This window comes from Aspergillus fischeri, genomic scaffold, assembly GCF_000149645.3.
Source record: "Aspergillus fischeri NRRL 181 1099437636264 genomic scaffold, whole genome shotgun sequence".
Taxonomy (NCBI): domain Eukaryota; kingdom Fungi; phylum Ascomycota; class Eurotiomycetes; order Eurotiales; family Aspergillaceae; genus Aspergillus; species Aspergillus fischeri.
This window is the reverse complement of record NW_001509762.1, coordinates 5673689-5687549: the sequence shown is the minus strand read 5'-3', so window position 1 is coordinate 5687549 and position 13861 is coordinate 5673689. Positions and strand designations below refer to the sequence as shown.

At 51.9% G+C, this 13861-nt stretch overlaps 6 protein-coding genes across 6 annotated transcripts, besides 1 other annotated feature; 1 reads left to right on the top strand and 5 right to left on the bottom strand.

Moving 5' to 3' along the window:
- Positions 1 to 946: 946 nt before the first annotated feature.
- On the bottom strand, positions 947 to 2248 carry NFIA_091470 (CrcB-like protein; the record flags this gene model as incomplete). The annotated part of the gene is made up of 1 exon (XM_001261084.1): positions 947 to 2248. One exon carries the CDS (start codon positions 2246 to 2248, stop codon positions 947 to 949), a length of 1302 nt encoding a protein of 433 aa, XP_001261085.1.
- A 418-nt stretch (positions 2249 to 2666) lies between these two features.
- NFIA_091460 (uracil phosphoribosyltransferase) lies at positions 2667 to 3478 on the top strand (the record flags this gene model as incomplete). Its single annotated transcript, XM_001261083.1, has 3 exons — positions 2667 to 2843; positions 2910 to 3009; positions 3072 to 3478. 3 exons carry the CDS (start codon positions 2667 to 2669, stop codon positions 3476 to 3478), a joined length of 684 nt encoding a protein of 227 aa, XP_001261084.1.
- Positions 3479 to 3710: 232 nt separating this feature from the next.
- NFIA_091450 (uncharacterized protein) lies at positions 3711 to 4102 on the bottom strand (the record flags this gene model as incomplete). The annotated part of the gene is made up of 2 exons (XM_001261082.1): positions 3711 to 3868; positions 3976 to 4102. 2 exons carry the CDS (start codon positions 4100 to 4102, stop codon positions 3711 to 3713), a joined length of 285 nt encoding a protein of 94 aa, XP_001261083.1.
- Positions 4103 to 4931: 829 nt separating this feature from the next.
- Positions 4932 to 5280, bottom strand: NFIA_091440 (uncharacterized protein; the record flags this gene model as incomplete). The annotated part of the gene is made up of 2 exons (XM_001261081.1): positions 4932 to 5034; positions 5099 to 5280. 2 exons carry the CDS (start codon positions 5278 to 5280, stop codon positions 4932 to 4934), a joined length of 285 nt encoding a protein of 94 aa, XP_001261082.1.
- A 1580-nt stretch (positions 5281 to 6860) lies between these two features.
- NFIA_091430 (putative DNA-directed RNA polymerase III RPC4) lies at positions 6861 to 8678 on the bottom strand (the record flags this gene model as incomplete). Its single annotated transcript, XM_001261080.1, has 1 exon — positions 6861 to 8678. The coding sequence occupies one exon, from the start codon at positions 8676 to 8678 to the stop codon at positions 6861 to 6863; it is 1818 nt and encodes a 605-aa protein (XP_001261081.1).
- Positions 8503 to 8550: a microsatellite.
- A 1183-nt stretch (positions 8679 to 9861) lies between the features above and the next one.
- Positions 9862 to 12009, bottom strand: NFIA_091420 (putative C6 finger domain protein; the record flags this gene model as incomplete). Its single annotated transcript, XM_001261079.1, has 2 exons — positions 9862 to 11151; positions 11233 to 12009. 2 exons carry the CDS (start codon positions 12007 to 12009, stop codon positions 9862 to 9864), a joined length of 2067 nt encoding a protein of 688 aa, XP_001261080.1.
- Between the last annotated feature and the right edge of the window lie 1852 nt (positions 12010 to 13861).

Here is a 13861-nt window from a genome sequence, read left to right as displayed (position 1 = left end):
GGAAGGAATTCGCAGCAGGTGGGCGGCAACGTGTGTTCTTCAACGACGGAATGCGATGATCTGAACTGCCGCATAATGCTCCTTGCTGGTGATTCCCGACTGATATACTACTCTGTTGGTTTTGTGCTTTTTCTGATTTTGTTTTGCTTTTGCTCTTCTCCTCAGTTGAGGTGTCTTTCTCTTGCATTTATCATGGTTCATCCTGTTGGTTTTGGCAAGAGCTCACAGGAGTCCGGTGTGGTCATTTTTTGCTTTTTGTTTTTAATGGGTTGTTTGTCCCAGGCAACATCTCGACACCCGGCTGGTCCTGTGTGTTCTCCCTCTTAGCACTCGGTGGAGTTGTTGTTTTCGACATTTTCGTTCGAAGAACCCTTAATTCCTAGTGCGCATCAGCATGTTTGTGGTCAATCTGCCGATTTGATTTGTCCCTGGACCATATTGATACCTTGTTCGTTATATACTTCATTGGCCTCCTTTTTATTCTCACCTTTCTCTTCAAGTCACTCCTTCGACCCACTATTGATTATTATTACTTTCTATTCTTTTGACCACCCTTTTTTTTGGATTTTTAATGCCTGTGCTGAGTTAGAACCGTTCTGAATCGTTATGTGTTTACGCCATCCCCGCAGCATTGTTGATGTCTTTTCGCGTCTCTCCTCTCTATGTCGAGTCGTTCTTCATTTCTGCGCTTGCATGTTTGCGTTTGTGCATTTTGGCTTTCTGCCTGCGTTAATGTTTATTCGTTTGTTGACTTCCTTGATCTTGGACATGCTCTATCGTCGTAGTACCCTGTACTATAAGTAATTTCCGTGCAAAAAGAAATACATCGTTTAGCGGGGATACCCTTGAGTCTGCGTAGAAGCCTATCGTAAGAGTGGACAGTCTTGATTAGATATGCGGAGAAGATCTGAATGAATATATACAAAAAGAGCCGCCGATGGTTTAATTATGTACAAACAGGGTCGACAAAACTCCGAGTCCAACCGAGCGAGCCCACGATCACCACGAAAAACCCCAGTGCAACGGCGACGCTTCCCACACCGTACACATACGCCTGTCGCCGTCGACTGAGCCCATTCAGCTCCGCCACCCAGGTACTCACCGTCGTCGCGCAGCCACAAAAGCCATCTATGACGCCCTGGAGCACCTGACAACTCGTGAGGATCGCATACGGCGCCGAGCGCGCATCTGCCTCAATCACAGTCCCGATCCCGTCCACCCGCTGCAGATCAAAGCACATGGCCAGCACGATCGTGCCGAAGATATTCACGGTGAAAGTCCCCAGCGGGAACGCGGGCACGCGCGGGTTGAGGTATACCGAAAGATAGTACCGCAGGAGACAGCCGAGCGGGGCGAAGACGATGGCGAAAACGGCGCGCCCGCGCCAGGTGTCTGGGGCGTTGGTGCTGGCGGAGCGATCCGGTGGCCAGATAGCTAGGAAGACGGCGCCGAGCCAGCAGCCCCAGCCCAGCAGGACGAAGAGCGGGTCGAGGACGCGGCGGGTGAGACGGAAGGGGAAGGAAGGAGTGAAGCGGTCGAAGGCGAGGGCGAGGTGGGCGCCGCAGATGAGTGCTGAGAGGCTGAGGGCGACGGTGGTGAGGAGGACGGCGAGGAGGGCCATGAAGCTGTAACCGCCATTTCGGGAAGTTATTGATGAGACGGATGGGTCGGGGAGGTCGTTTGTCAGGGCGAGGAAGACGTCGCGGATGAAGGAGGAGAAGGAGGTGAAGCTGCCGCAGAAGCCGGTGGTGAGGCCGATGTAGAGCGGGATGGTCTTCTTGACCGATTTATGGTTCTGTGCGTATTGGCGCGCAGCGTCGCTGGCTTCGCTGGGGCTATGAGGGGGCGGTTGACCCCATTCTTCGCGGAAGAGATTCTTGTCTTCAAGGAAGAAGCCCATCAGGAGGGAGCCGCCCACGTTGGGCCATAGGACGCCGGTTATGACGGGCGCGCCGGGATAGAAGGTGAGCGCTTGCAGGCCCAGCCTGGCCAGGGTGCCGAAGATGGAGAAGAAGACGAGGTATGAAAGTGTGAAGAGGTGAGTGGCATGTTTGGAGAGCGGTTGTATGGTGGGAGTACGCTTTGCGGGTGTAGGTTCGATGGGAGCCGAGGGAGGCTTTTCGGTGGTGGGAGGCAGCGCGTAGCCGGTGGATGACCAGGACTGACGCTGAGGAGGGTCTGAGGGCGTAGGAGGTAGAGCAGTACTTTCAGAGAGACCAGCGGGCTGGTCTTGGGACGATTGCTGCATGAGGATGACGCTTTTTCAAGCCCTTGATGAGTACGCCCAATGCCAAGAGAACCGGAGAGACTGGTGACGGAGGTGCAAAGAGAGTGGTGGGTCTGTTCTTATCAGAGAGAGATACTCCATGGAGATGTCTGATAAGACCTCAAGATGTCATTGATCCATATCGTTGGCATGTCAACAGAGATATACTCCATAGAGAAGAAGAGATAGTGAGGAATAAAGGGGAGATGAAGAGGAGCGGATGAAAGGGGCTAAGCAGCTGTTTCTTCCTGCGGCATGCTTAACTGTGCAGCTCATCCAAAACTGCTACAGCGATACAACTCATCAGCCCCTCTCTATCCCCTCTTCATCCCTTCCTCGAATCCCTCTTCTTTATCTGCTTCACTTTTGCATCTCACAATAACTATCATTCGAATCTAAGATGACGCTCCCCTCCAATGTCCATGTTTCCTCCCATCCCTGCCTCCAGGCCAAGCTCTCCCAGCTCCGGTCGCATTCCACCTCTCCTCGCGAGACTCGCAGTCTGGTGCATGATATTGCAACCATTCTAGGGGTTGAGGCCTTTGCTGCCGGGTTGAAGGTTGCCAGTGGTGCAAAGGTGGTTATTCTTCCTGATCAGGAGCTCCAATACCGCAAAACAATTTAATCTGACTCCCTACCACAGGACAAAACCCCGCTGGGCATTGAGTATGAGACGAAGACAATTGACCCAGCTAACGTGGCCTTGGTGCCTATTCTCCGATCAGGATTGGGCATGATTGAGGGTATCCCTATGTTTTCTCTTGTCCATGGACGTACTGCGAACTGCTGCTGAACCATGCTCAAGCTATCAACAACCTCCTCCCTACCACCGTCCCCATCTACCACCTCGGCCTCTTCCGTGACAAGTTCACTCTCCAACCAGTCGAATACTACAACAACCTCCCCTTCCTGCGCCCCGACTCCCCTACCAATTCCACCGCCGCCACCCTCGCCATCCTGCTCGACCCCATCATCGCGACCGGCGCCACGGCCGAGGCCGCCATCCAGCTCCTCCGCGAATGGGGCGTGCAGCGGGTGATCATGCTCAGCGTGCTCGGTTCGAAACCGGGGCTTCGTCGTGCGGCCGAGTGCTGGTCAGAGGGCGTGGAGGTGTGGGTGGGCGCCGTCGACGAGCAGTGCGATGAGCGGGGGATGATTGTGCCTGGGGTGGGGGATATCGGAGACCGCTTGTTTCTTGCTATTGGCAAGTAGTAGGCGCAGTTGCAGGGTCCTAGCAGCGGTATTGACCGCGTTCAGATAAAGTGGCATCGCACCGCATCAAAGCATGGTAGACAGACAGAATATCCCATTAAAATTGACCATATAAGTAACTCCTACCATCAACGCCCTCGTCATAGACCAACCAAACCGTACACCTTTTTCCACCCATTATCCCATTTCTACAAACACAACATAACTCCATCAGAATCATAAGCTATACCCCTCATCTCATCTCCGTACCTCCAGCTCCTCCCGGCGCCCCAATCTCCCTATGCATCTTGTCCCGCGGACCTCCCACCCGGAAACGCTCATACCGAAACGCCCGCTGAGCAAGCTCCCTCTGCCGATCCTTATCACGCTGCTTGTCGCGGCGGTCCGCAGCTTCATTGATATTTATTAGCCAGATTCTCTTCTGATTGGGAACACACACGTGGGGTATGGAGTATGGAATGTGGGGAACGGTGGGTGGGATTGATTGATTGCCATACCCCGCCAGAAATAGATGTATACTGCCATGATTAGCAAACAAGCGACGATAAAACCGAACATGACGCCTAGCTCGTGGCCGAGGGAGGGCATGGGTGTGTATGGGGGCGTGTTGTTTGGTGTGGACATTTGTTTTTTGAGGACCGACGACCTGATGGCTTGCTGTTTGTTATGTGGGTTTATAAATATGGGATGGTTTTGGGCGCGATTGCGAAAAGAGTAGATGGGAGAGAGCTGTCTGTGGAGGTTAGAGGAGAATAAGGCTGGCTGGCTGTCGATCTGCAGCTCAGCCTCTTTCTCGTATTTTGGATGATGAAGCAAACAAAGAACCGGAAACCCCGTTTTGGTAAGTGAAATGATTGGACGAGATGTCAAGTGATATTAGCTATCATCATTGTAATCATGCCTTGATGGCAGAATTAAGTAGTAGTAGTAGGTACATCATTGGTTGTCTTCACACCTGCAATCAGCCATATCAATATCCATCAGGAGAGAAAAAAAGAAAAAGACGCCTGGTTATAACCACAAGAAGAGCAATATAAGGTATCATGTACACGTTCCGCCAATAAGATCGGCAACCCAGTCTATATCGAGTGAGGGTATGTCAATGCAAGTGAAAAAGAAGAAAATATAGAAAAATCAAGAACATAGGCCATGGATGCGCGCCTCGTTTTTGAAGGAGGCTCCCGCAGGCCGCGGCGAATGTATGCGACGCTTGTCGCAAACGAGCCAAATCATCGGACAGCTCAGATCCGGGAAAGAAGAGAAAACAAAACTCCGATAATGCAGGAGTGCTCATAATGTCCAGCACAAAGCAGGGAAGTCTGCTGTATGTATAGAAGAAACCGTAATCGTGGATTCAGTCACCCAAGCATCACCGCGGCCAAGGCCGTACAAGTTAACCCAATGGCCATACCGATCCAAGGTGTTTGCCCGAGTGTGCCTTCACTCCGTGCTCTCAGCGACTTGGTCGATCCAGATGACGCTTCCAATGAGCGCAGTTCGATAGATCCGTGGGCGGGTTCAGATGGTTGACCTTCAAAGACAGGTATTGGTACCCTCTGTTTACTGGAGATGACTGCCACAACAGGGTAGTCCGGACTTGAAGTGATATCATTCCCGGACTGATCGTAGATCCGTTGGTCACTTTGCAGGTCTTCAATACTCGAGGGCGTGGTAAGTTCTGGCGAAGAAGCGGAGGGTAGGTTATGTGCTGAGGGTGTGAGAGCAACGGCAGGCTTTTGCTCGAACTCGGCTGCCAGAGCCACAGACGGGACGAGACAGAGCACGATGTTGGATATTTTCATATTGATTGTGACTTTTGGTGGGTTGGTTGAGCGGTACAGGTGTGTCGACGTTCGGTAAGCCTAGCGATAGTCGCTGCTCCTGACCTGCTGCTGATGCTGTTTCAGGAGACGACAAGTCCACACGGTGACAATCGGCTGGAAGGCTGGAAAACAGGATCGAATCTCAGGTTGACTTGGTGAACGAGGTCGTTGTCGAGATTCACGCCTGTGGTTAGAGCTCAGGAGACACTATGTACTAAACGAGCGACCTGCGTCTCCTGAACGGGCGATCGAAACTTGAGACGGTGGGGGAGAAGAGACGACACTCAAATGAAGAGCAACAGATCCCAACCGACACGCACACACAAGGGGATCAGAACTTTTTGAAGGCAGATCAGACAGCTGAAGACTGACGAAGGGAAGAAAGAGAAGAAAATCAAGGAAACGCGCGAAAACAAAGGAGCAGCAAGCAGTCGTCCAGGAGGCGGACAAGGGACAAAACTAAAACCACTCAAATGAAAAATGAGAGGCCCAGAACCACAATATCCGTCCACCTTTAATTAAATTCGAAATTAGCATTTACGCACGCTCACCTAAAGGGGGGTGGGGGTTTTTCGATAGGTGGGGTTGATCACTGCGAGGCTTCAATTTCCCTGCTTTCCCATTGGTTGCTACCAGCCGTGTCAGCACGGTCTGGGACTAGTAGTAGCCGATCGTTACCTCGTGCAAGACTTGAGAAGCTTATCAGCAATTTGCAGCCAATCAAGGTGCGTGAGGCAGGGGTTAGTTCTGCGACGGTGGCTGCGGGTCTATTCCCCATTGGTTTCATGCCAAGGCAGAAAAGCGACCAGTCAGGGCTGCCGGAGGGTCCACGCCTGTGTGATGTAAAAATGTATCTGCCGTCATCTCGCCATATATAGAAGTCATGAATCGTCACTGCAATTAGGCATCAAGAGATATAACAGTAGATACAGCCAGGCAAGAGGGTATCTATACTGTCCTCCACAATATTGGCTTGGTCGATAGGCACGAAGTTTATTTATGTCACGCTTCCTATCGGAACTACAAGTAGAAGAATAAGGTATTCGACTATCTGCATGGCTGCAGGTGGTCACACTTCCGGTCAATTCCAGTAAGTTCGCTTGCCTTCGTATCACTATCACCTTTCCATAAATAGCAGAAATATGGAGATGCCATTAAGGTCGATAGACCGGCGATATCACTGATTAGTATGCGTACTGTCCTTGTGATAGCGAAGTAAATCAGACTCCAGCCAATCGGCCCTAGTGGAAATGAACATGCACGTCTATAGAATCGGATTTACTAGCATAGAATCCCGTTCTTCACCCTGCTACTGCTTGCTTGTCTGGTAATCATCCTGTTCTGATGCAGAGGATTTCGGGTTCAGTCTCCCGTTGACTACCTCCCATGTTTAGCTAAAGCTTTTGAAACTCCAACGGCCGTAATCATGCATTGTACATGTTCTAAAAATCGCTACCCTATGCACACAGTCAAGCCCAAAAAAACAAAGATGTTCGTAGACATAGCCATGGCAATCGCAGACAGTGTCTAATGCTTTCTTGTTGCGCCAAAATCCCCGTCTAAAGCATCTTCTCCCAGTCAGGCGTGACAGTAAACTTGCCACTGAGCTGCCCCATGGCCCATACCCGGTTCTCTTCCTCTGGGATGCCCTCTTCCGGCGCCGAGACGATGAGAGCCTCCTGGAGGAAGTCGACCGATGTAGCCCGGTCGAGCTCGAAGCTGATCCCGCCCCAGTCCATCGTGACTCGGCCCGATTTGTGAACGTTCAGCTTCCCGACTCGTCCGGCGCGAAGCTGCCAGTCCGCCGCGGTGAGGATCTTGGACGGCTGTTTGCTTGTGGTCCTGTCCGCTCCGTCCAGAATCTCCAATTCGCCGCTCTCGAGCTTGACGGCGGCTTCGCCTGGTCGTGTGGCTCCGGGGACAGCCTGCGTTTCTTCCGTAGCAGCTTCCTCCGTGCTGCCGCCAGTGCCCGGGACGATAAGATTGGGTGTCATGGGAGGGAACTGCATAAGGAACAGCTGACCCGCCAGTTTATCCTTGGTCTCGTCCTCCTCGGCATCCTCGGCCTTGTCTTCTTTCTCTTTGTCACTCACTGCCGTTTCGGGTGCTTCTGTTGAGACCTCCGCCGCTTCAGCCGGCTCCGATCGCTCTGCCCTCGATTCTTTGGGCTCCACGGAAAGTAGTTCCAGTATGGCCGCAAGGTCCTTGGCATGTCTCTCATATTCCTCAATATCTTCCTTTGTACGCAGCAAGCTTCTCGGATCTTTTGCCACAGGAGGTTTCGACGGAGGTGCAGGCGCGGGTGCTGGTTCCGGCTCGGGAGTCTTGGGACTTAGTCGTCTGCGGACTTTGACCTTTTGCGCTGGAAGAAAGCCATCATCGTGTGTTGCTTCACCGACATGGGGAACGGCATCAGTCATTGTATGGTCTTCATCAACAGGTTCCTCCTTCACCTGAGGCTCAATCACATCGTCGTCCCGCACGAAGAGAGAATCGTCTTCGGGCCTCGTCTTCTTCGCACGAACTTCCTCCACTTCATCCTCAGCCTTGGTTTCAGCTTCGGCTGGTTTACTCGTGCTCGACTCCATGTTGACACTGACCACCCGTTCCTCGTGCTCACGGCGCTCAACACGAACTGGCCGAAGGCCCTTCTCCCGGTTCGCATACCGCAAGGGAACCTTTCCCTTCTTACTATCCGCGACATCATCCAACTCCTCATCGCTATCGACCTCGATCTGGTCAATGGGAAGTATAGTCTCCGTATCACTCTCGTCCGAGGATACATGGCGACTAGCGGAACCACTAGCTATATCGATAACCGACCGACTCCGCGACATAGACGACGCTCGCGAATCCGGTTCAAACCGCCCACCACGGCCTCGTCGCCCGCCTCCAAACGGACCCCCAGGGCCCCCGCGTCCTCGACCGGGACCTCCCCTGCCTCGCTGCAAATTTCCCCGTCCCCGCCTCATGGCTGCCACCTCAGCCAATCGCTCCCGATTCCGCTCCGCCTCAAGCTTCTCAATCGCATCTCGCTCCTCTTTGCTGCGCCGTCCCACAGCGCGAGGCTTGTATTTCAGTGTCGGCTTCGCCGGCTCTCCAATTCCTGGCGTTGTCGCCGCGGGAGTTCTCGCGGCGGGTCCGATGCTTCCGGAGGGTGTGCGCTTTTTCAGAGTCTGCAGGCGCTGCACGGGTGCTCGTGTGGACGGTGTACCGGCTGCTGTGGACGGTGTACCGGCTGCTGTGGACCGTTGGGGTGTGGATGCGGCGGATCCAGTAGGAGTGTTTGATGTGGCTTCGCCGGTGGTTTGTCGCGGAGCTGTTCCTCCTCCTCCTGCTGCTGCTGCTGCGCCTCGACGGACGGATTTGGGAGGCATGATTGCTCAGCGGATCTGGCGCGCACGAGGTGTGTGCTTCAACGGAGGGAGAGAACGGAGGAATCAGTACATTGATCAAGCACCAAAACGAGGATCCAGGTGTTTCCCCTAAAATTTCTTATTAATAGAAAGTATATTGATAAAGAAAAGAAATTCAGAATTGAAACTGCGAGAATGAGCGTGCTGGTGAGCTTGTTTGTGGAGTCTGGAAGATGAGTAAAATGATCCAAGTCTGAGCGGGAAAAAAAAGAAGCGCGCGTCTAGCGCTTGCATGCGGAGTTGACAACCACCACTAGTCCGAATACGGCAATATGAGATTCAGATGAGCTGCCGACTATATCCGTACGAGGACTCACGCGCATTGATAATTAAGCATATACTGCAAGATTCTTTGAAGAAGAATATTCCTGGCTGAATAGTTAGGACTATAACAAGAGTTCGATGTTTCGGAAGCCGCTCCTACGAATTAAAGCTATCTTGAATCAGGTCTAAAAGCAAACAATATATATTCCTTACTCAACTACACTAGACCTCACACTCCAGCTGAAGTTCAAATCCGGCAAGGCAGGTGAAGTAAATAAAAACAAAAACTGAACAGACATAACTTGTCAGAACGCACTTCAGTGTAGATAAATGAGTGGAGGTAACCCTTGAGCCAAGGTGTCTGCAGTAGAATGAAGCACACGAACGCCAAAAGATAAAACAAAGCTAGATAATCAACCCGCTCAGTTCAATCGCTAGACTATCCATGATAAACAGCAGAGACTTAAAACGCAGATGGCAACAGGACACGGACTGCGAGATGGAGAGAATGTAAGGAGCGCTAGCGCTCGTAGCACGGATACGGTAAAAACCGTTGTCGACTCAATGGTTGAATATCCAGTACCGAGTCCGCGCAGTGATTCACTTTTCGAGGGTTGTTCTATAGGACCTGGTATGTAGGTGTTCGTATCGTATTTGCGGTAAAGCATTGGAGGATTCAAGTTATAAGGGAGCGGAAATATGTCGGTGAATGAGAGACGGGAGAGTTAGATCCTCTTGTTGTTGAAGGGGTTCATAGAAGATAGCACGTGGAGAGCAACATCATCCAAGCGCTTTGTTGCTGTCCAAGACAGATGCAGATGGTCCGAAAAGAATGAGATGCCATGAACGAAGACGGTGATTGCATGCAAGAACACATGCACTAACGCTTGCGCTTTTTGTTCTTGTCTGCTATAGCGGATGAGGAAGGCATAGCCATAGTGGCGATCAATTGGGACTCATTGCTTGCGGGGGAGGTCGCGTCAAGGGTTTTCTTAACTGGTACGCCCATATGGCGACCATAACGACCTTTGCGACCGTTTCCCTCGTCTTCACTAATGCAGCCTTCGAGACCAATACCGGCATCCTTGCACCGACCACAAGGTCGCTGGCGATCACAGCCCTTCTTGCTCTTGCGGCATCGCTGACAGCGTGGCTTGGTTGAAAGGTCCTCTTCGTCCGCCGCAAGCTGAGTTTGACCGTTGACGGAGGATGTAGAGGCCTTGCGAGCAGGGGTAGGGCTAACGATCTGCGACGGGGGAGCAGCCTTCTGACTCACCACAGTGGTCGTCGACTTGACCTTACGAGCCACCGCGGTCGAAGAAGTTTTTCCACTCTTGCCCTGGCGCGGGGGCGCTGTCTTGGACACACGCGGTTTGGTGGAAGCCGTACTGGTCGGCCGAGTCTTAGCCTTCTTCGGCTTAGGTGTAGACTCTCTGTAGAGTGAATCTTCGTCCAGCTCGCTCTTGACTAGACTGTCATTAAGCTCTTCATGTTGGTAGTCCTCGTCCATACCGTCGTAGCTGCCGTCGGAGCTGTCGAAACTGGGCAGGATATCGTCAAGGCGCTTGTGAGTGCGTTTAGTGGTGCCAGGGGGAAGCATTGGGCTCGAATCGAGCTTCTGTCTAGACCGCGCCGGCAAATCATCGTCATCCTCACTGTAGTCTTCACCATCGCTCGTGGCGCCGGTGGAGGAAGCAGCGTCAGCAGCACCGCTGAAGGCATCGTCCAATGTAGACGCCGATGTTCGACCATGAGAGAAATTCGAAGCGTCTCCCAGCCGGATCAGCTGCATTGCAACGTCCTCATCAGATATGCAGCTAGCAATGGTGGGATCAGGAGTTGGAAGGACACCTGGACCATTATACCGGCCGCCGGCGTTGCTGTACTGTCCAGACGACTGTGCGGTAGCGCGGTCGCGCAGACGATGACCATGGTCAGGCATCGCCGGAGTGGCGTACATGGGGGTTTGAGCGGAACTCATTGTATATGTCTGCTCAGTGTGGCCATAGCTTTGTGGAGATGGCAGTGGCTGTTGTTGATTGTAAGGGCGTTGGTTGGGCCGAGCGAATGGCGAGATTGCCCCTTCTTGGCCGACTGATCGACGTTGAGGGGAGACCGATGAGGTGGAGGTTGTCAGAGGGACCTGAGGAGGAACAAACAAGGGCAATTCCTGAGAAGAAAAGATCGAATTAGCAAGTGTGGTCGCATTGGCAAGAGGAAGTCAAGAAGCAGGCATTTTCAGCTGTCTTACCGAGCTTTCAAATTTGGGTCGCTTCCGGCGACCGTCATGGAGTATATTTTCCATGCTAATATCTGAGCTACCAAACTGCTCGCTGCGGGCTTTCTTCGTACCAGAGACGGAGCCATAGCCGCCTTCGCTGTCACTGTAGCCGGAGGCTCCGTCATCATGAAAGCTGCCATGAGTGCTGGAACCCCTGCTCTTGTTGCCAGCTCTGGAGAGCTGCTTATTCTGAGAGGCGCTCCGACGGCTTCTACAGGAAGGTGACATGCTGCGCTTGCGAGCAAGTCTGGAGTTAGGCCTGGATGGCGGTTGATTATGCTCCAAGACCTGCGCCGGCTGCATAGCCGGCCCCATCTGGAAAGGCTCGCCAAGGCTGGGACGTTTGCGACCCTCTATTGGGATGCCATAATAACGATCCCCGTAACCTTCCGAGTATGCCTGAACGGGAATCACCCGCACATAGACGGTCATGTTATTCCGTAGATTTTCATACCTTGCGATGAGGGTGATGCCATTTTCATCCTCAAAGCTGACACCACTGGCGGCACCGTCATAGATGCCATAGAAATTCTTGACTGTAGTCACGATTGAATCCGTCGTATCATGAGGATATATCTGTACCCGCATGGGTATCCGAGCCCGCACTTTGGAATTTTCGTCAAGCAAAAGCTCAAAGGCAACGTTCTTGGGGATGGGGGCCTTGTGGGTCTGGTCCTGAGCCATATGTTCGGTATAGGCGGAGGGCTCCCCATGAGGCGAGGACTGTTCGTGATAGGCAGCCTGCATGATGTAGAGAGAACAGGTACCACCCTATTGCTACATCGAGAGATTTGTATCAATCGGCTGTTCGACCTGATGTGGGAGAGCCCGTCCAGATGGTGAGGGTAGTGGGGGCAGAGAAAGGCAGGAGGAGGGAGACGAGAGTATGGGCAAATTCCGTCCAAACCTACCACGACGAAGGAACCAGAAGGGTTTATTTAGAAGATAGATCACCCGCGATCGTTGTACGCTATGATTGATGGCGAAGGGTATCGTGGTTGGATGGAGGTGAGGGGGGCCCAAGTCGCAAGAGCCGACAGCGACTGGAAAAGGGAAAAACCGGTTGAGAACCTGAAGGAAACATACCATATGGGTCAGCACAATTCACTCAAAAGAAGCCATCAAGAAAAATTATGAATGACTGAAGAAGGCATTCGCTTGAAATTTTAGCGATACCCAGTTCGAGTTCGAATCTTGATGAGTGCAGACTTGGAGGAGAGGGAAGAAGCCCAGGGTCTCTCGGAAGAGGATGGACAGTATCAATGACACACCTATCACGAGTCAAACTTATTCATCGAGGATCGCACACATCTAGCGGTTCTAGAGGCAACGAACGATGAAGGCGATGGCCGTAGTCGAATGTCGCAGTAGATGGATGGTGGATGAGTCGTCTACAAAGAAGCGCTTGGGCTGTATGTCAGCGGTGGCATCCGACAGGTGGATGAATCAGGAGAGGAAGAGTCGGATAATGGGGGGAACGGAATGATTGCAAATAACACTCAAAGTAGACGATGAAGATCGGGACTCACCTGTAAACCTATAGATGGATCGAAAGCAAGTGTCGAACGAAGTTGAGTGAACTGGTTGGGTTTCGAGATCAGCGGTTGAAGAAGAGAGAAGAAGTGGGTGCGAGTGTACGATGGTTTCACCTAAAGCGAAAATGGGCATTGGGGTCGGTGACCTGCGTTCGCCGGTAATCCACGAATTCAATACAAGAATGCCATGGAGGATGAATCTATTTCATGTTTTTACATGCGAAAACTATTTCTGTTATTGAGTGAACCTATTCTGTTATTTCGTATGTTCTTATTTTTGAGTCGCATTGCGCTGTGGGTTGTTCGTCGCAAACTGGATGCGCAAGACCGTCTATTATCAGAAAGTCACTGCGAAAGATATAGTGCTATAGATATGGCTATTTACGAGTCGCTACCTTCCAATGATAATATGTAGAGGGACAAATGCACAAAATTCGATGTTGTTACCCAGCATTGACCATGACGATAGAGTCGGACTGATGGATTCGCCTCGAAATCGGATACTGGCGCAAAGGAAGCGACCAAGTTATCTGACTCTCAGTCGCACTCTCTCCTACGACTCGGTATCATCAGGGTTCTTCTGAGTTAAACCTTTCATTGTCCTTTCAGTCCTTTGCATGACTGGTTGGATTTATGGGGTGAGCAGAAAGGAACAAGACGGATGGGATCCATTTGAGTGGCTGTCGATTCGTTGGCTGGCACATCCTCACCGCGGCCACGTCGAATGACACCCAGATGCTCCCCCCCATCCTGTCCAACTACTATTGATTGAGGAGAAGGGGAGTATCTTTCCAGCATGGCGATCTGACTGGTAAATAGAAAAGCACCGGTCGGTGCTCGTGAGCGAAATAGGATAGCTCAGGATAAGTTATCACCAGACGGATTCACACGGAGGGGTCTATCATTTTGTCTACATCATGACAACATTTATTCAACCATGGGATATCTAGAGAATGTCTTCGACTTGAAACTATAAGGCGATTGACTATTTCGGTCTCAAGCGCTTCAGCGCTTGATGTTCCCTAATGAGCATCGGACGACTCTATCAATGCTCCGATGGGGAT